The sequence below is a fragment of the Carassius carassius genome, chromosome 10 (assembly GCF_963082965.1).
Source record: "Carassius carassius chromosome 10, fCarCar2.1, whole genome shotgun sequence".
NCBI classification, from domain to species: Eukaryota; Metazoa; Chordata; class Actinopteri; order Cypriniformes; family Cyprinidae; genus Carassius; species Carassius carassius.
Genome location: NC_081764.1, coordinates 14,716,079 through 14,737,491, shown reverse-complemented (window position 1 = coordinate 14,737,491; position 21,413 = coordinate 14,716,079). Strand labels below are relative to the sequence as shown.

The window sequence follows — 21,413 nt, the reverse complement described above, 5'->3', positions numbered from 1 at the left end:
GCCTTGATCTGTATCTTCTGGTGTTGATTTGTGAGTTGCATGCAGCTACAGGATGTGGTTAATGATTGTGACATTCTGCCATGAGAAATAAAACCCCCACCGCACTGAAAGCACTACTTTGATAATAGAACAGAAATTGAGGTTTAATTATTGAGTATTTTTCCTTGTGGCAAAAATAAACATTTCTGTTTATTGATACTGTGGGGTACAAACATTTGAGACCACTATTCAAAATGTTTTTTTTTTCAATTCATATGCTTTAACAACAACAATGATAATAATTACAATTATTATTATTGTTATTACCTGTACAAAGGATTTCAAATATGCTTATCTGATTAGTGATCTAGAAATACTGAAGAATATTTCCTATGCACTTGGTTTCTTTCTACATTGTTTATTATATTGTATAAACTTTTTAAGAATACTAAAACTTTGTTTATTTAAAGGTTTAAATTTGGTTCTGAATCTCAAATTTTCAGTGAGGTTGCAGACATTTGGTCGCCACTGTATATATTTATTATATAAACACAATTTTAGCTCATCCCTTTTCCTTATATTACTTTATATAAGGAAGCTGTCCAAGACAAAAAAAATATAGCAAAAAAAGACCAAAATATAGATCAGACAAATAAAATAGAATAGAAATAAAATCTACCGGAGTGATTCTAAGATTTTCATTTTATGGGGGCTCAACCCCAAATGAGGGTACACAGAAGTAATAACAAATAATAATAAATCAATAAAATAAAATAATTTTTGACTAATAGGTTAGGGTGGTATACTAAACCTATTGCAGTATTCCACTGTATTGCATAAGCTAGATGGGTATAACATTTGAGTACTGAATAAGCCAAATACAGGACTTCCTGATCACACACACACACACACACACACACACTGTTTACTCTACAAACACAAAATTGTACTTTTTGCATTTGTAAACAAACCACTTTCTGTGCTCAAGTAGGTCTGTTACTGTCTTCAATAATTTCTGTGCATGACTGTATGGTAGTTAATGCCACATGCACTGTAATATGTTTTATATCGAAAGTTAAATTTTCAAATGAAAATAGCAACATGATCGTTTTATAAAGTAGCCTATGTGTTCATATGTGTTAAGCGCTACATTTACACAGCTGTGGTGTAAGATTTGTAAGATTTACAGTAGATGGGAAACCGATTGCTCCCCCATGACATTTTGTAAACTGTATTTATGACAAAGAACTACACAAGATGCAGATATTATAACAATCTATCGATAAACACACACCTTGTCCACTGTTTCTAGGTCAGCGGATTGACATACTGAAAGACGGGGATGAGTCGAAGTCTGCCGCCATTTTCATATGAAATTAAAAGGGGACTGAAGCTGATCATGAATTTGTGTACAGTTTATGGAGCTAATTGATACATGTTTAGGCGGTGGCCCTGAGATGAACTTTTTTATTGGGTGGGCGGCGGGAGGGGGTGTCTAAAGAGATAACGTAATTTTTTACTTTAATTAATCCAGCAGTGTCCAGATCTAAAACTAGACTGTGTCTGTGGGAGAATGTGCTGTGTTCTAGCAGTCAAGTCAATTCCTTGTTTATAGTTCTTTCCATGACTCTGGATGGGGTGAAGAGAAATCTGACTTTGGTGTAACTTTTGAAAAAGAAATATGAATGATGTGTTAAAAATGAACTAGAATAACTTTTTACACTTACAACATCTCTAACATGTATAGCCCCCAAAAAATACCATGGTCACTTAAGCCACACTTTAATATGTATGAAGGTTATTGCATTAGGTAACAAAATATTTGGGACCATTATACACAAGACACATGTTAAAGGGGACATATGATGCTATTTCAATTTTTCCTTTCTCTTTGGAGTGTTACAAGCTCTTGGTGCATAAAGAAGATCTGTAGAGTTGTAAAGGCTAAAGTCTCAAATCCAAAGAGATATTCTTTACCAAAGTTCAGACTCTGCCATGCCCCCCTAAAACAGCTCGCTCAAACTCACCCCCACATGTCTACGTCACGATGTGTAAATATTTGCGTAATGCCACCCAAATGTTTATGGAAAGAAAGAATGTGGGGTCTCAGTAACCACAGTTAGTGTTGAAGCAGCCATGTCAGGGAGATGCTGTGTGTATCTAGGCGAAAGCAAAAGCACTTTATTTGACCTTCCAAAAGTAGATGCATTTAAGAAGCTTTAATTTGACTTACAACAGAACAGCAACACATTTTATGGACGACTGTTTCGTGAACCTATGAGAGGAGGTAATTCTGACTTTGCTATGACAATCTGGTGCTTCTGAATCAGCTACTGTAAGTACGTTTTATTATAAGTTTAAGTATTTGCTATTGAATGTTTAAATGGGGAGTTTTGCGTGTCGTGTGTGTGTGCTTGTGATAGAGAGAGACTGGGTCACACAGTGGAGTCAGCTGCCTTAACCGTCCGTGGCTTGTGTACTGCAAACACATACGAGCTTCATCACTGTGTTTGTCACGTGACTCTTTTCCCCTTTCGGGCTTGAACTGATGGTAAACCTAAGGACATTATTAACTGTCTTAACATTTATTTTGAAAGATGAAGCCCGCGATTATGAAAAGGGGCGTTACATTTCCGACAAGTTCTTGCAGTGAACGGACAATAACAATGCAGTGGGTCAGTTGGAAAATCAGAGCAGACTGTGCTTGTCGGAAGGAGAAACTTTGTAGAAAACTACGCGTTTGAGAGAGGCCGGGCATAGAGGACCTACTGTACAATAATGTACAGTATTTGAAAAAATAATGTGTTTTTTGAACATTGAAGCATGTCAGCATATTCTGTTACACCAAATACACAAAATAATGATCTTAAAAAAAAAGCATAATCTGACCCCTTAAAATCAGCTCACAAACAAGCATATTTAACAGTACAGAAAGTGACATACAGCCAAGTATGGTAGGGATGGGACGGTATGAAAATTTAATATCACGATTATAGTGACTAAAATTATCACGATTATCAATATTATCACGGTTTTGTTGAAACGAGATGAAAGTGTTCAAAAATAGTTGATGCTCACACTGAAAACATTTCAGCAAGTTTTATATTTAATAATCAACAAACAACTAATAAAACAAGCAACTCTATGCACTTAATTTAAAGAAAGATTAAATTCTGTGGCATTTCCTTCCTTACAATGAAAAGTGTAGAAGCATAGAAAAGTCACTGACTTTCGCCATTCCTTCTCGAAAAAAAAACAAAAAAAACATTGTGCGCTGCGCTTGCGTCAGACTGTTGCTGGCTGGACATGATTTAATAGTGAGTTATTAAAACCGCGATAATCAAACACGGTTTTAATGATAATTCATTTTTAAACGATATTACTAACCTTCAGCACATTTTATCACGGTTATCAATAAAACCGGTTATCGTCCCATCCCTACCCATACTCAGAATTCGTGCTCCGCATTTAGCCCATCCAAAGTGTCGCACACACACACACACCAGCCATTTTTATGGTATTGCCTGCCTGAGATTCGAACCCATAACCTTAGGGTTAGGAGTCAAACTCTCTAACCACTAGGCCACAACTTAAAGTGACTTACTATAAAAAAACTTGCACATGCACACAATCTTACTTGCAAATATGCTAAAGACACTCTCATTCCCAGCACAATTACCAGGCAGTGTTTTTTAATCTCACATTCCTCATGAGGAACCACACAAGGAATCAAGAATATTTACAAGGTGAGCTTGAGTAAACACACACAAACACACACTCTCCAGATGTGTGGTGAGGTGTTGCCTTTCATCTATGTGCGTCATTTTGTTGAATTGGCCTCAAGGGAGTCTGGCGGCACCTCATCAAAACCTCTCCACTTACTGCCTCCTCTATCCACTCCATCATGTTTGGCTTAAAGCGACATATCTTAAATACTCTGAATTATTGTTGTCAAAAGACCCGGTACTTCGGTACCAAGTCGGTACTAAAAAAATTAAAATGTCACGGTACCAGGTTTCTTTAAGTACCGGTAGTACCGAGGACCCGTTCAAACCCGGTTCTGGATGCATACATCGCTATGATTTCCGCGAAGCAGAAAACGCGGACGGAATCTCAAAATCCAGTCATGAAAATGAAACTTACATTTTAATATGGACAGTCACGGAATTTGTCAAGGTTAGCATAAATGAATTAAATCAAATCTCCATATGGACCAGTATCTGTAAATGTTAAGCCGCAAAAGTTGGTTGAAATCTGCATCCTGCATGTTTTGCGCGTCTCTGTGTGAATGAATGAATGGTTTGTTTACTACATAGACTGAAGCGCTTGACGCTTGCAATAATGAGGACATACAACATCACCAGAACAGCTCGGAGTCACTTCACAAGCATTTTACCGTTTCATTTGTGTAAAACCAGTGTCAATTTAAAACTATTCACGGAAAACCGTCAAAACAGCCTCTACATTGCGAGTAAATCACTCGCATATGTGAATACATTTTACTAAGGACGAGTAAATTATGTCTATTGTTAGCCATTGGCTAATAAATTCTTAGATTTTACTCGCCAGTGTGTGTGTGTTCGAGGCTATTATAAGATTGGCGCAGATATATTTTCACTCGCTGAACACTGACTGAGCGCTTCAGAGTTCTCTCTCCATCAAGCGATCTGTACTTTTCAATTCATTTCAATGGACGCACAGTACACCTGTATTGGCATCTTTTACTGTCTATGGTATTTGCCGAACTGTAAACTCTGTGTGAAGGAGCACGACTCGCCGTCGCTTTGCTGATAGCTCTGTGTAAAGAATGAGAGCGAGAGTCTTACCACGCTGAATCGACATGCTACATGTAAACTATATTCTTTGTTGTCTTCTCCTGTCAAAATAATGTAGTTCATTTAGAATTATTCATATTTTCGAACAAGCAGAAGATGTGCCGGTTTCCCCGGTAGTAGGCGGAGCTAATGCGCAAATGGCAATTTCATTGGCTGGCGCTCATCTTTTACCGTCCCTGTTTTGATTTCAGCAAATCAGTTCGACCGAACGCAGACAACGTGATTAATATTCATGAACCCAGCAGCTCATCAATCCATAGTGCATTGTATATTGTTAGTATGGTAGTAGAATTAGTAGTATTGTTATCTTTTAATAACAATTATTATGATCTATTACTTTTTTTTTTTTTTTTACAGAAACCCTCAATGAACATAAATGTCTTAAGCATCACCACCAGTCTTAAGTTCAGATAAATGACAAATATGCATTCATTACAAATTCATTTTTACATAAAAGGCATGGTGCTAGAAATATTACTATTATTTTGTCAAATGTATGTGATACTGCTACTACTGTTAATTAAAAATTAATCACAAAATATTTCTTCCATGTTTTAATTTTAATAGCAAATCCCCTTTATTTACCAAAAAATAAAATGTGTTTAAATTTCATAAATTAAAAGACAAATCAAATTTGGGTGAAACTTGTTTACTGTTTTTCATAATTATATTACTTGTAGAGGAACTTTAAACACAATTGTAAATAAGTATAAAGAATGGCATTGGTTTTATTTTTAGTGATAAAAAGTTATTTTTTTTTAAATTAGCATATTTTTGTGTTTTGCTTTGGTACCGAAATTGGTACCGAGAACCGTGGATTTTCACTGGTATCCGTACCGAATACTGAAATTTGGTACCGTGACAACACTACTCTGAATCATGTTCTAAACACTGACCGAATTCAGTAGATTCAGTCCATGATTCAGAATAGGGCTGCACGATATTGGGAAAAAATGACATTGTGATATTTTATTTTTCTGCGATATATATTGCGATATGAAATCAAATCTAATTTTTTCTTACAAACAAAAATGGGGTGAGCACACTTACATTCTGATTTTAAATGTTTTAAACATCAGAATATTATTTAAATTAGAGTAAATTATTTGTTTGTAACTTTAGGATATGGTTTGAATTGTTAACATATTAACTAACAGGATCTTACCATGAGCAATACTTTTGTTACTATATTTATTAATCTTTGTTTATCTTAGTTTATAAAAACAGAGCTGTTCATTGTTTGGTAATGTTACTTCACAGTGCATTAACTATGTTAACAAATACTGTACAACTTTTGATTTCAACAATGAAGGCTATAGCCTAATGTTGAAATTAACAATGTTGTAGAAGTGCAGTTTAGTAATAGTAAATGTTAAATAATGAAGTTAAATAGTTTAATAAATAGAACATTATTGTAAAGTGTTACAGATTTTTTTATACACCAATTCAGACGTCTCGTGAGTTCAGTGTTGGATAGTGATGTGTCGTTCTTGAACGATTCGTTCATTTTGAACGAATCTTTAATGTGACTCGGGAAGAACGAGTCGTCTCGGGGAGTGATTCGTTCAGTCGCGCATGCGCATTATTCTATAGGTTCTGTTCTAGTAGTAGTGATTCACCTGTCAGTCAATGCAGTCTTGAGCCGGAAAGAGAATTGATTAGTTCATAGTTCGGGTCTATCGGGTTTTTGACTCGTTCCTTAAATCACGTGACAGCCCCATACGCTTACCCAATGCAGTCTGAGCCGGAAAGAGAATTGATTAGTTCATAGTTCGGGTCTATCGGGTTTTTGACTCGTTCCTTAATCACGTGACAGCCACATACGCTAAAACCAATGCAATATGAGCCGGAAAGAGAATTGATTAGTTCATCTCATGAGTCTTCGGGTCGGGTCGAGTCATTCCTTAAGCACGTGACAGACCCATACGCTAAAACCATAGACAGTAAAAGAATGCAGTATTGCACCAGAAAGAGAATTGATTAGTTCATCTTTCGGTTCTTCGGGTTGTTCGTTCTTTTGTCCCGTGATGTGACAACATTGGCTAGAGTAATTATTAAATCAGATTGTCTGTATAAACCATACTTTTGTAACATATGACACTTTATAAACATTAAAAAACACTGTGTACATACTTTTGAATTGTTGTTTATTGTTTATTTTTGTGCCAGAAAAGCTTTGTAACAAAGAGGACAACTATTCCAAAATAAATCAAAATAATAAAAAAGTAAATAATTAAAAATAAAATTAAAATTAAAAGATAATAAAGCCACAGGGTCTAATAACCTTAAGAAATGAACTTTAAAAGTACAATATAAAAAAAAGAAAAAAAAAAAGAAAAACTAAATATTGCACAACAAGCTTTACTTTTTTTATATAATAATTTAAAATGAATACATTTTAAAATAAATAGCACTTTTGTGCCAAAATAAAAACTTTATATCAAAGAGGATAACTATTCCCCAAATAATTTTAAACCATTTAAATAAAAATAAATGAAAATTAAGAGATACTAAATCTACGGAGCCTTATAACAATAACAAATTACCTTTAAAATCACAACAACAACAAAAATATTGCACAACAAGCTAGTCTTTTTCTAAATAAATAAAAATAAATAAGCTTTAAAATAAATAACACACCGTGGCTATATTTTTAGGACTTGCTTTAAGGCATGTTTGCATTAAAAAAAATCAAGCTCCCTGACCTTGGATGGGCTGAGTCTGTTTCTTCTATCTGAGATAATCTGCCCAGTTTTAGAAAAAATTCTTTCAGATGGCACAGATGTGGCCACAATGCAAAGTCTTGTCTTTGTGACTTCAGAAAGGCTTTTGTATACTGGTGAACATCTCCTCCACCAGGCCAGAGGGTCTGATGTGCGGGGTAAGAGTGGCTCTGCAAGGTAGGCCTGCACCTTTATAGCATCTGAGGTCTTAGAAGAGGTAGCAGAAGGCCTCAAGCTTGCTACCCTCTCGTCAAAGTCTTCCCAAAACATGGCCCCTGCACTGGATCTGAAGTATCCTCCTCACTCTGAGCTGGGTTAAAACTGTTAAAGCTGAAGTTATCATAACCTTAATGTTTTAAACTAACATTAGTAATTCAAATTCAAAATTTTATTTGCTTTTAATGTATATGTCATTATGTCCTTTTTTGAGCAATCTTCTTATACATATATTACACCAATATGTCAAGTCTGCCTAGGAAAAGCAATTATTATACCAGCAAACTCAAAATTGGAGTAAAAATGAACTAGTATAAATACTTTTTATTGTAAGCTTGAATTATTATATTATTATATAGTCTAGTGTTTATTTACCGATAGACAGTCAAAAAGACAAATTAATCAATATTTTATTTATAACAGGGTTTTATTTATTTATAAAATAATAACAAACCACAGATCCTCAACAAACAGTAACAAAAACACAGTTACAGAAATAGCGTATGGGTCTGTCACGTGATTAAGGAACGAGTCAAACTCGACCCGAGATCCAAAAGACTCATGACATAAACTAATCAATTCTCTTTCCGGCTCAAGAATGCGTTAGTTATGCGTATGGGGCTGTCACGTGATTAAGGAACGAGTCAAACTCGACCCGAGACCCGAAAGACTCATGAGATGAACTAATCAATTCTCTTTCCGGCTCAAGAATGCGTTAGTTTTGCGTATGGGGCTGTCACGTGATTAAGGAATGACTTAAACCCGAGGACTTCTTGTCAGATAAGAGGTGAGGTGAGCTAATCACAGACTGAAGACCCAGGTAAAGAATGATTTTTTTTTCTGTATCTTATAGCATTTTAGTTTTGTATTGTTTTTAGTGTGATCAACGTTTGCGTAAGTACTAGATGTGTTGGGGAATTAACACATAACATTTTCATTACATTTTGCTAAAATGAACGAAATGACTCGAAAAAAGATTCGTTCATTTTGCTGAACGAGACTCAAAAGTCAGAGTCAGTAAAATGATCCGAACTTCCCATCACTAGTGTTGGACAGGTCAGTTGTTTAAACCATTCATTAAATTGAATCAGATCAAAGGAATCAGTATTTCGCGAATCAGACGTGTACGGCACGCGTTGTGTAATTATCTCAAAATTTGACAACACAGAAATCATTTCATCACTGGATAGTTTTTTTTTTTTGACACCATCGTGTAAATTGATTTTGATTAATATGTGCGAGGGAGAGAGAGCAAGACAGCGCTCGTGTTGTTTGAAGACGGTGAAGGTGAGTGTGCGCGCACGGCCGGGGCTCTTTCGCGCTCTCTCTCTCTCGCTCTTTCGCGCGCTCTCTCTCTCTCTCTCTTTCGCGCTTTCTCTCTCTCGCGCTCTCTGATTTCTTATATCAGTACACTTAGTGAGGACAAACCAATAGAACATTGTTAACTTGCTTAAAATGTATATTATACATTGTCTGCCACAGCACAGTCTCTTTCTTCATCGATTCAGTCCATGATTCAGAAAGAAGAATAGACTGATAGATAATAGATTTGTTTAAGTTTTGTGCAGTTTTTTTCCTTTTATCTTTGCAGTTAGCAAGGTCAAATCAATTGAGCATTGTGTAAACTTGCTGTATTACATATTTTGTGCTGCTCAGTCTCTTTCTTGATCGGTTCAGTCCATGAATCAGAACAATGACTCCTTTGCTTGATCCAGACTAATTCATTACAAAGAATAGCACTAACCAAGTGATTTGTTTACATTTTGTGCTGTTCGATTTTTTTTTCAACCTGTGCAATTAGCAAGTAGAAATAAAATTAAAAATTAAATTACATTTAAATGTATGCATTTAGCAGAGGCTTTTATCCAAAGTGAATTACAGTGCATTCAGGCTGACAGTTTTTACCTAACAAATAAACTGAACATTGTTCTAACTTGTTTAATGTCAATATATCATATACTTTTCTTTTCTTTCTGAACCACACACAATTCACAAGTTAACAACATCGGAATAGTGGTGCAGTAAACTCTGATGCACAGCCTTTCTACAGCCTGAGAGAAAGAAAGAGAAAGATGAGGAAATAAAGAATAAAGGTTGAATCGAGGGACTCTATAAAGTGAGGGGGTGGAAGAAACTGATCAGCTATTGGCAGTTACTCTGATGGAAAAGAGACTCCTGAGGGAAGACAGATAGAGGAATGAGAGAATCAGAGAGAGAAGGAGGGGAGCTCTGGAGAGTGAGTGAATGAATGAATGGATAATGTCCTATTGACAGTGAAGAAGATGGAAAACGAGGAGTGCTGAAGAAGAGACAGGATGTTGAGAGAATGTGAAATGAAGATGGGCTGATTAGAGGATAGATGATAGAAAAGATGGTGCAAGAAAGGAAACAGTCAGATTTAAAGTGGGACCTTAAACATGTACATGTGCACAAACACGAATACATACATGGTGGGGAGAATGTAGTAAACCAAGACTCTGTAATGTGTACTGGTGTGGCCTGGATATTTCTTTCACACTGTCACACACACACTAGGCGTACGTCCTTGGCAGTAATAAGTGGTGCGGTATGTCTCAGAGGAACCCGGGCTTATCTGTGCCAGTTATAATGCAGTCAGGACAGCGTATGTAAGTGTCTAAAGATAGAGAAGGAAAAGCATTCTTCATTTGGAAGAGTGTCAAACGTGTGTGTGTGTGTGTGTGGCCATTTGATTGAACACTACGGTGAATGCACACCATTCCCAGAATCCACCTTCCCAGAGGAACATTCTACTGCTTGTCTATAGCTTATCAGTTTTATTGGAGTTAGCAGTTACATTTCATTTAAATGGCCATTCAGATATTTCATCAACAATTCCTTAGAATTAATAGAGCCAAAAGCACAAAATATAAAGGTTGAAGAACATGTGTGAATATCATTAAAATAGTCAAATATGAAAGAACAAATCCTATTGATGTTTTTGGTACCAAACTTCCAGAGTTCTGAAAATTAACTCATTAAAGCGGCACCTAGAGTTGAATGGGTGTGTAATTACTTGAGTAGCAGGTGGCTCCATCCTACCAAATTCAGTTTTTCTGTTTTATGGTTTTTGATTGCCAAATAATTTAGAAGAATACAATAAGAAGCAAGAAGCAAATGAGACAATCACTGCCATGCAGTAAGAACAAAGCAATAAAATTACTGTGTACTGATGCAGATAATTTGTTCTTTGATTTGTTCTTTGAATTGATTGAGTTCACAGATATTACAACCAAAAACAGATGATTTCCTCTGTTATAGGATAGCATTCCTTAAAGTATGTTTTAATAAATAATGAATTATTTTTTCCCCTGTATTCTTGTGCTATACCTTTAAAGCCCATGATTAAGTATCTATTATACATTTAAAAAAATATCCCTAATATCAGCCAATAACAGGTACATCTATAGAGTATGGAAACCTCAGAATTTTGATTGCAAGCAATGGTGTCTTAAAATCTGAGCACAGTTTGTGAGACTACTGAGAACTCCAGTTGAGATAAACCACCGTTCAAACGTTGAGTCAGTAAGATTTTTCAATGTTTCTGGAATATATTTGAAAATATAAAAAATATTTTTAATTGTAACATTATAAATGTCTTTTCTGTTACTTTCAATTTAATGCATGCTTGCTGATTTCATGTGAAATTTAGAAAAATCTAATAAGCAGGACACATAAGAAAATGTCTCCATTCGCTCTCCATTTAGTCACATTTCCGTCTACGAAAAAGTTTTGGAAAAAAATATAATATTTGTGATTTTTCTTTTTTATGGGCTTCCTTCATGTTCCTGCTTTCAAAACGCCCACCTATTCAGACTCTAAAATTTACACACAAACACACAGACACACAAACAGCCCCAGATGAGCTCATTAAATCTCTTGTTTAAAAAAAAAATGGTGAAAAGAGAGATGGAATATCAAAGGCAGATATTTAGAGGCATAGAAAAAAAAAACAAGGAAACTGTCACCACCCAGGGCTCTTATCACAGCCAAAGACACCACACACACAGACAAGCAAAATCAAACAGGAAGTGTATGTATATGATGATGACAGGCTTCTGTATGACAAATTGGAGCATAAAATAATTTCAGTAAACCTGCTGAGTTGCGCAAATGGTAAACTGCTCTCTCTCTGGCCCAAACTGATTCTGTCATTAATTTATATCCTGCATGGCACTTGACAAATCTAACACAATAATGATACTCCATAATTTTTTTTACTGGCTTTGTATATACAAACATTTACTAGGCAGTAAGGAGAGAGTGGTAAACGGTAGAAGTTTTGAACTCCATCCCAACTTTCATTGCCCAAGGACCGCCCAAGAAGACAGACAGTCTGACAGACATGTACTGTAAAGCAGCCAATCACAGTTTGTTTTGATCAGCATCATGCTTAAGGACTGAAAATGTAAAGTCGATGTTCCTACAGTAACAGACCAGCATTCAACTAATAAATTAATCATTCAAGCATGTTGTGCAAGGTTACTGCAACAATGGCGCAATACTTCAATATACTGTATACTTCTGAAAATCCAGCATGTAGTTGATCCTAATATGTGATCATTGGTCACAGTTGTAAACACAATGGCTTTATCCTTCTGAAGGGTTTTGGAGTCATGACGGCTTTGTTTCCAGGCAAACCTTTAATCCTGTAGAATTCAACTATTCAGATGAAATTCCCAAAGTGTTTCCCCTTTTGCCAATAGTCCATGGGATTGAGGTCTGAGGCGGAGAATACACCCACTGAGACATGCAAACGCTAGCCATTACTGACCTCAGGCTAGGGAAATCAATACAGCAACCACCTCCATTTAAACACACATAAACATTATACCAAACTATAAAGTACTCCATCAAAAGCAAATATTGTAGCTGGATGTCTGCATAGTGTGTTCCCTCTGGCTTGAACATGTTCTATTTCCTCTTATAAATGGCTGACCTTTGAGAGCGATAAAAAGACCCCCAGTGGGATTCGGAGAAAAAAGGGGGTGCCAGGTAATATGAATGAAACCATAATGTCAAGGCAGCTGTGAAGTACAACATTGTTTTTCCTTATGTAACTTGGTATAAGATCAAGTGACAAGATACACATATATTTTATTTTATTTTATTTATAACAAATAAATAAAATATTAAAAACAAAACTCCTTATATTCAGGTGTGAAGAATTATGAGGCATTTATTTTATTTTATTTTATTTTTTTGAAGAAGAAAATACAAATTAAAATAAAATGTTTTCATTAATTGAAATAAAGCTGCAATAAAATAAAATATTTATAAAAAAAATTGAAATGTTGTCTAACTAATTTTGGAAATAACTGAAAATAAGTCTAAACTAGGCTGAAAGTTTAACTAAAATTGAAAAGAAAATCTAAATAGAAATGGATAAAAATGACAGAAAAAATAGAAAACAGAAAAAATAATTAAAAAAAGGACAAAGGTACATAAAATTACTAAAACTACTAAAACTAAAATTCAATATATTAATAGAATTTAATATTACCGTATATAAATAATAGTATGATTACCCTGGTCTAAACAGACAAATTGTATTCGGAAATTGCACTGAATTTTTATGCTGAACACTTCACCTTTATAAATAAATAAATAATATAAATTTATGCATTTAGTAGATGCTTTTATCCAAAGTAAATTACAGTGCATTCAGGCTTTTACCTAACATGTGGTCCCTGGGAATCAAACCCACAACCTTGCGCTGCTAACGCAATGCTCTACCACTTGAGCCACAGTTACACCTTTATATACCTAATGGGAACATCACAATCTGGGAATAAAAGTCAGACCTAGAAAATAACAGATATACACATGCACTCGACATGCACTAACCCAAATTGATATAATAAAAAAATAAAAGCAAGTGCAAAAATGCATGTGCAGCAAAACAATAACGGGTCACTTTAAAAGCACGTCAATCCAAAAATCTAAATGGATGTTTACATTTTTCAAATAACCTACAGCTGCTTGCAGCAGCATTAAAAATCACATCACTTAATCTGTGCGATCAATATGAATATTTTTAGACATTAAACATTCATGGTTACTTATTTTTAATAATCAGTATATAATATTTATATACAGTGTGCATCTTCATATTCCATCTTCAAGAAGGAGGTTGTCTAAAAAATGACATGTTTGTTCGTGGTTGTGCTATGACAGCCTTTAAATTCTACTGAATGTGTCAGGCCACGGGTCAGCAAATGCGTTGGCCTTCATATCAGTCGAAAGGAAAAGACTAACAGTGACAAAGAGAGAGGGAGGGGGAGGAATGGGTAAAGAAAAACAGAAAGCGACAATAACAAAATCAAAACTCTCCACCAGAAATCACGTCAACCTAAATATATCTAGATGCACTGTGTGCGCGTCCAGCTGTCAGTCTTTATGTGTTTGTGACACCATCATATGTGCCAGGGTCAGAATATGCCCATCATGAACACACTGAGTCATCTAATAACATAAATGCTGCTGTCTTTCTCAAAAAGAAAGGCAAAAGGAAGAGAGTAGACGTAAGGGAGGGGTGCTACGAGATGAATGAGTGACAAAGTGGGAGGTGAGATGTGAGAAAGAATAAAAAAAAAAGATGCATTTTCAAACACATCTAATGGAGCTGACATTTCCTGCCAACTAAACTCAAGAGTTTTGTGTCCTTTCATTTCACACCATAATGGTTTTGAGAAATATACTGCTGCATCATGTGTAGAGAGTCCAACATGAACTGGTCATCACTATAAATGAGAACTATGATCAAGTTATTTTGACTTTAAGCCACTAAAAGTCATTTACTCACCCTCGTGTGAGTGTGACTTTCTTTAAAGGAACACAAAGAAGATATTTTGCCTAATAATTGCTTCTTGTGAATCTTGTTATCAGTTGAGACATCCCAGGTATAAATGTGCACATCGTGTGTGAATAAGATTTGAGTGCTTTAATTATTTATTTATTTATTTAGTAATTTGACTAATGTTAACATTCATTTGTTATTTTTAGTTTTACTTAAATTTCAATAAAACAAGAAAAACAGTAGTCTAGAAAAACTGTAAAAAAGTGCTACCATTTCAAAATATAAGCAATACACTAAGGGTAATTATATTTCCTTAGAGGAGGTGAAGGGGTCTGCTATTTTTGTTTTACTTTTAAAGTGATCAATCTGAAAATGTTCGATAACCCCTGTGCTATTACAACAGAAGGACTGAACAAACAAACTCTGAAATAATCTAAACAGCTGCGTTGAAGAACTAGGATTAGAAGAACTAAACTTTCCAAATCACCATGCAGTTACGAAAGAAGCTTTTAGATCATTAAACCCCCCCTAAATACTGATAAGACATTTTCTGTCGACATGAGGCACATTTTGCATATTATTTTCCGGCATCTCCAGCACAGAAATGAGCTGAATCACTTGTGCAGTACATCAAGTTATCTCCTTTCTGTACAGAAGTGGGGGCGGCAATATTCAGAGAGCTCCATTATTGATTCTTGAAGCAATGCTTGAGTATTAAAGAAGCTTGAGAGCACTGTGATGCAATTTGAGGTCAAAGTCCTGAAAGCTTGATGCACCCCCAACACCCCAGCAGATGGTGTGGGTTAAGTGCAGCTGCAAAGTAGGGGTGGGCAATATAGCCTCAATATTCAAGAATATTTGCGATAACTTTATTTATAACGATACAGAAAAGAAAAACATGGAACAACGTTTTATTGGTGATTGCAGCTGGCAGGCAGCAGCGTTTATTAGTGCAAAAAAAATTAAGGGCATTTTCCATCCTTTTCCAATGAGCTACAGTCATCGATGACAGACTACCTAATTTGAAGTGTACCCATCTATCTATTGTCATGAGGTGGCAGCGACAGCTGTGTGCACTTGAAGCAGATCAATCAGTGTACAGGGCCATAGTTAGTATTTGCGGGGCTCCGGTGCTAGTTGTACCGCTGGGTCATGTTTAAAATTGTGTAAATAGCGCAATTTTTTTTCACGTTTGTAGGTGTCCATGTACAGAAACTGAATAATCAAATGCAAAAAGTATTGCTTAGTCTTCACTGTATAAATTAAATATAGATTAATTCTTGTTAAAACTACAAAGTAATTCAGTAAAAAGCAGCAGCTAGTAAATATAAATTAGCTGTGGTCACTTTAAGAGATAATACATCCAATATAATGCTACACATTTAATTTCTTTCTCAACTGTTTATTTTCACCTAAGACATAACTGACCATTTTTTCGAGGATACTTGCAAAGAAAGGTATTCTGACAATTTTGTATGTATTTGTCATTTCAAGAGTAAGAAGAGAAAAAACAATTTTGTGTTTAAGGGCTGTGGACGCGGCTTTCTGCATGCACACTGTCATCGTGTCGCTATATCATTGAAATCGCGATATGACACTTTTATTATGATGTAAAAATTTATACCGGTATTATCGTGGACAGTATGATATGGCACACCTCTACTGCAAAGCTTAATAGGATTGAGAGGGTGTAGCGTATTGACTTCTGTGTTGGCTGGTGTTGGCCCTAACTGTAGATCTAAAGTCAGTGAGGCCCTTTAGCTTTAACGGTTTTGATTAGGATGGAGGTCGAGGAAACTGTATCCTGCATTAGCACTTAAAGGCAGTTTTCCTGGGAGGTATTGATTTCTGGAGAAGGTATGCATGGTGAAAAGCTCTCTCTTATTAACACAGTGGAGACAGAAGTGAAGGCTGGGTAGGGTTTCCACACAAGTCCTCGTCACCAAGTCTGGTAAAAGAACTCAACCTCTAAAGCCACAATCAGGTCGCCAATACTTCTCTAATAACTAGGCTGGGAACAGAAACCTAGGTTGTATTCCAAAAAACAAACAAAACAAAAAAACAATTCCAGAACCAAATGATGTTAATGAAGAAAGATGTTACCAGTGTAATCTGATTCCTGAACAAATTACCCTTATGAGCAATTTTTAGGTGAACAACTGTATAAAAAGCATAGCTCAGTCCACAGTAAATACCAAACAAATGAGTTTTATAAGCCATTTCTTTTTTGAATTAGAAAAATCCAGCACCATACCACCATACACTGGCCATATTTTAGCGGAATTAAACGCGCAGTATGGAATTTCTGGCCACCAGGGGTCACTCAATCAAAACAATAACATGAGACGTACTTTGATGACGTCGGGAAAGAGCCTAGGCTCATGGGAGTTGTTGTTCATTGGAACACGCGCTCTGTCGCTCCCCACATTCCTCACTCATTTTAACTGAGGCCGGCGACACACTGGATGCGTGGCGCAAGCGTCTCAGCTGCGTGGCGTGTCAGTTTTTAATTCGGCTCCCATGTTAATAGGTTAGAGCTTGCAGACTGCCTGTGTGAGACGCGTGTCTCAGGCGCGGCGTGTGCATGCTAGAAATAGAACCGACGCCTATTTTTCACGTGACACACACGCGTGTTGGAAGCGTTTCCAGGCAAAATATAATAGGAAAATATGTTTATATGTAATTTTGTACACAAATACATATTAATTCATGACATTTTAATGTTTGAAAGTCTATAGGTTGACATAAATTCAGATACAAATGTAATTTAAAAAACAAATAAATAATTATCGATTTTCAAATATTGCACCTGTCAAACATAAGTCTATTTTGCCGTCAATACTGTTGATGGTGTCCTTTATCAGTAGGCTTTATATTTATGTTCAACATGAAGTATAGATATTGTTGTCATGAAGACAAGAGCCTAGTCTGTCAGCGGTCTCCCTCTGTCACCTACAGCAGCAGCAGCGCGCCGCGCTTCTGGCACGCAGCAGAGACGCCACGCAGCCAGTGTGTCACCAGCCTTAGTATTTTGACAATCACGTATTTTCGAACGGAGAGATATATGAATTATCAGACCCCTATCAAATCAATATTCCATCTAGCTAGTAGTAATATATGTTTAAAAAAAACGGTTGCCTTTCGTTAATAATTATAATTAGGCTACGTTTATACTATATCGAAAAGATAGTGAACTGCATTTGAAGCTACTTTATCCAGCTAGATATAGAACACATGTAGATTTACATTATACTCTACATGAGAGCTAGTCCGTCTGCGTTTTACACAAGACATCATCGTTTCACAAAATATACGGATAGATATAGTTAGCTGAATGGATGCATACCTGTTTATTAGAATGCAAGCATCTCTCTGTAGTTTCAGCTTGTCACGAAGCTCTCTCTATCTTGGAAATGCAACTCCAATATTTACCCGTGTCTCGTTTCTTCTTCGTCCCAAAACCTTCTCAGGTCATTTATTTCACCCGTATGTTTGCGCTTCACAGAACGTGCAGGCAAAGCATAATCATGATCCATAACTAAGTTATTGATTGAGGTATAAATACGAATATAAACAATATAAATATAAAATATAATAGTCTCGACCAAGGCTCGCTACTACTTTTTCTTCTTCGTCTTGTCTTTGGTTCTGTTCACCTTTGTATTTGGCGGTTCCGCAGGAAGTTAGATAAACTAGAGGGGTCAAAGTTTATATGACGCCATAGACGGGCGACAAAACGGAAATAAAGAAACGTGCCGTGTCTTCTAATTAAACTATAATTTTCTCCGGATTTTAAAGTTCGTGGAAACTGTCGGGATAATGTAAGTACACAACAAAAAATATATATAACATAGATATAGTGATATCTGCTATTTTTAAAGCAGAAACATTACATATTGTGCCTTTAAATCAAGGCAGTTTCATATATCCGAAAGAATGACTCTTATGTTTATTAAATTAAAAAAAAAACTGTGCAGTCAGTGTAGTCAGATTCTCAAAAAGATGACTCTCATAAACCATTTATTTAAGTGAATAAGAACAACTCATCAGTTCTTTTTAGCAAATTAAATTGTTTAATAAAATACTCACTCACTGAATCCTGAACAAATTATAGGGCAGTTATTTTAAGGGAAACAAAAACATACACAGCAATTAGTGTAGTCTAATTACTGAAAATAAAAATAATAAAACTCTCATGAGCCATTTATTTAAGTTAATCAGAAAAGTATCAGAGTAGTCCGATTCTCCAGCAAACGACTCTTATAAGCCATTTTTTATGTGAATGAAAAACATCATCGTGGCTAGATTCCTAAATGAATGGCTCAAATGAGCTGGTTCTTTTTATTGAATCAAAAGAACTTCAGCTGTTACTGGACAACCAATTAGTTGTTGTTTTTTTATTACTTTTTTCCCATTTTTTCATCGTATGAAAAAGAGCACCAGAAACAATGTGCTAAACTTCTCCTTTTGTGTTCCACAGAAAAAAGGAAGTCATACAAGTTTGAAACAAACAGTGATTAGATGATGGCAAAAACTTTCTCTTTAAAAGACTGCAAATGGCAGCAACCAACACATTCCGCTGGACTGCAGTAGTCCTACAGAAATCATTTCTCAGTTGGACTAAGAAATATGATCTCTCTTACTTTACCAAATAGCAAAATAATTTTTTCTATAAAATAATTATTTCCAGCTGTGTCTGTGAAAGTGAAATGCCTAGATGCAAACACCATGTTACATATTTCACATCTCACCTGGCAGAAGACGGGTTTGTAGCTTTCTGAAAAAATGTGCGCCAGCTCCTCCGAGTCTTCAAAGTCTATCGGCAGGCGATCCACGCATAGGCACTTGGAGTGGAGGTGGTCAGCAGAGGTCAGCTGGTTGACGTCAGCCCATTGCACCATAAGTGCACGGTCACCCAGCGGTTTGCCCAAGAGTTCTGACCGTGCCCTGGAGGCCGAGTCCTTCTTCATGTACTCCACAAAGCCATAGCCTTTGGAGTGTCCCGTGAGGTCGCTGTACACCAGGAAACATCGTTCAATGTTGCCGTAGGAGCGCACCAGCTCCTGAAACTGGCTGGCAGTGACTGTGTAGGGCAGGTTGGTGACACACAGGAGAGAGTCCGTGGGCTGAAGCTGGACGGTGATGTCACGGCCTTGGACTGATGTCTGGTGCAGAGTTTGGATGGCATCCTGTGCCTGGTCACCATTTAGAAGGGTTACGAAGGCTAGTGAGACACACATACATAAACAAACATACACACAAAAAAACATTAATAAAACACTCAAACAGCAAATCAAATGGGTCTTGAAAGTAAAAAGCAACAAGAGAAGTACTACATACTGTGAGTAATTTTAGATAGAACTAAAGTTGTGGGTCACACTTAGTCTAACAAAAACAAGTGGAAAAAAAAATTACATACAGGTCAGAGAAAAACATGAAACTAACACATACACATACATCATAAACAAAATAAAATATTTTTGAAATGCATTGATCCTAATGTGAATCATATCCATGCATGTTTGATTTTTTTATTTTCCGATAAAAACAGCAGACTCTCTGATGATGAATGCAGGACTTTTCTAAATCATTTAGTGTGCTTAAGTCCCATTTCTACAAACTTGCATTTGTCTGTCTCGATTTTAAATGCGCGCCCACATCTTAAAATCCAATCAACAACGGATAACACAGAACTGCCCTAAATGATTTATTTTTCGATAATCTGTTACACTTGGAAGTATGTCACATTTAAGTATAAGATCTGCCAATCTTTCCAATTAATCCTGACTTCATAAGAACAACTGCTAAATTATTAATCTCAGTCTTCTATCTTAATAACAAAATAAATAAATAAATAAATTAAAAAAAAAAAAAGCTAAAACTTTACAGATTGCCTATTGGATTGGCAGATGGCTCTCAGTTTATTGACCTGATTGATTCCTGGAAATGGGCCAATTCAGTGTGCCTGTCATAAAATAATTTCTTAATTACAATGAAATTCAATTAAAATGTAATTAACTTCACCAGAAGTCTGTCGATTTAAATATCAAACACAAAAAGGATTTCACATGATTTTAAAAAAACAGGGTGTAAATGGTTAAAAACTATGTCTATCACTCTTGCCGATGAGTAAAATATTTTGTTTAGCAAAACATGCTGCTCCACATAGAGTAAAATCTAATTCTGAATGTTACGCATATTACTTTTAATTATACATCCAGCATTTGAGCACAAAACCCAGTTTATGACATTTATGCTGTAAATGAGACTGTTGCATTATTTCCCAGTAAATTGGTAAGCAAGAACTAATTGGATATTTTCCACCCCTTCAGAAATTAATCAGCCTTTTAACTGCTGCTGTACCTGTCTTGCCCTTTATAATATACAGTGGCAATCCTTTAAAACTACAGTAATCTTATACAATAAATAGTACATAACTATTATAAATAATATTAGACAGGCCCTTGATCCATAGAAGTTAATCTCTTTTATACTTCATTTTCTTGTCCTTCTCCGCCCCCCTTATCCCTCCCTAATTTTAACTACAGTAAATGAAGCATAGCTAGGCATTTTCTTTTCCAACAAAGAAAAAAAAAACTGAGTGAACAAAGAACAGCTAACACAATAATCTTAGAAATCACAGCCACTTTAGCTGTTGACAGCACTGAGATAGCCTGTAAAAAAACAAAAAAAACAACAACAAAAAACACAGGAACCTGATTATAGGCTTTGTCTCAATCTGTGACAGTTATTAGTTGTTGTTTTTTTAAGTTGAGAAGAGGGGGTAGTGTGGTGAGGGGCTTTATTGTAACAGCATAAAGCCTATAATTCTCCTGCCATGAG

At 35.8% G+C, this 21,413-nt stretch overlaps 1 protein-coding gene across 1 annotated transcript in view; it reads right to left on the bottom strand.

Annotated features, from left to right (window-relative positions):
• The window catches only part of LOC132151844 (ribonucleoprotein PTB-binding 2-like), a 73,046-nt gene that overhangs the window by 28,419 nt on the left and 23,214 nt on the right, over positions 1 to 21,413 (bottom strand). The window contains 1 exon segment of the mRNA XM_059560270.1: positions 19,322 to 19,794. Coding sequence (XP_059416253.1) covers positions 19,322 to 19,794 — 473 coding nt within the window.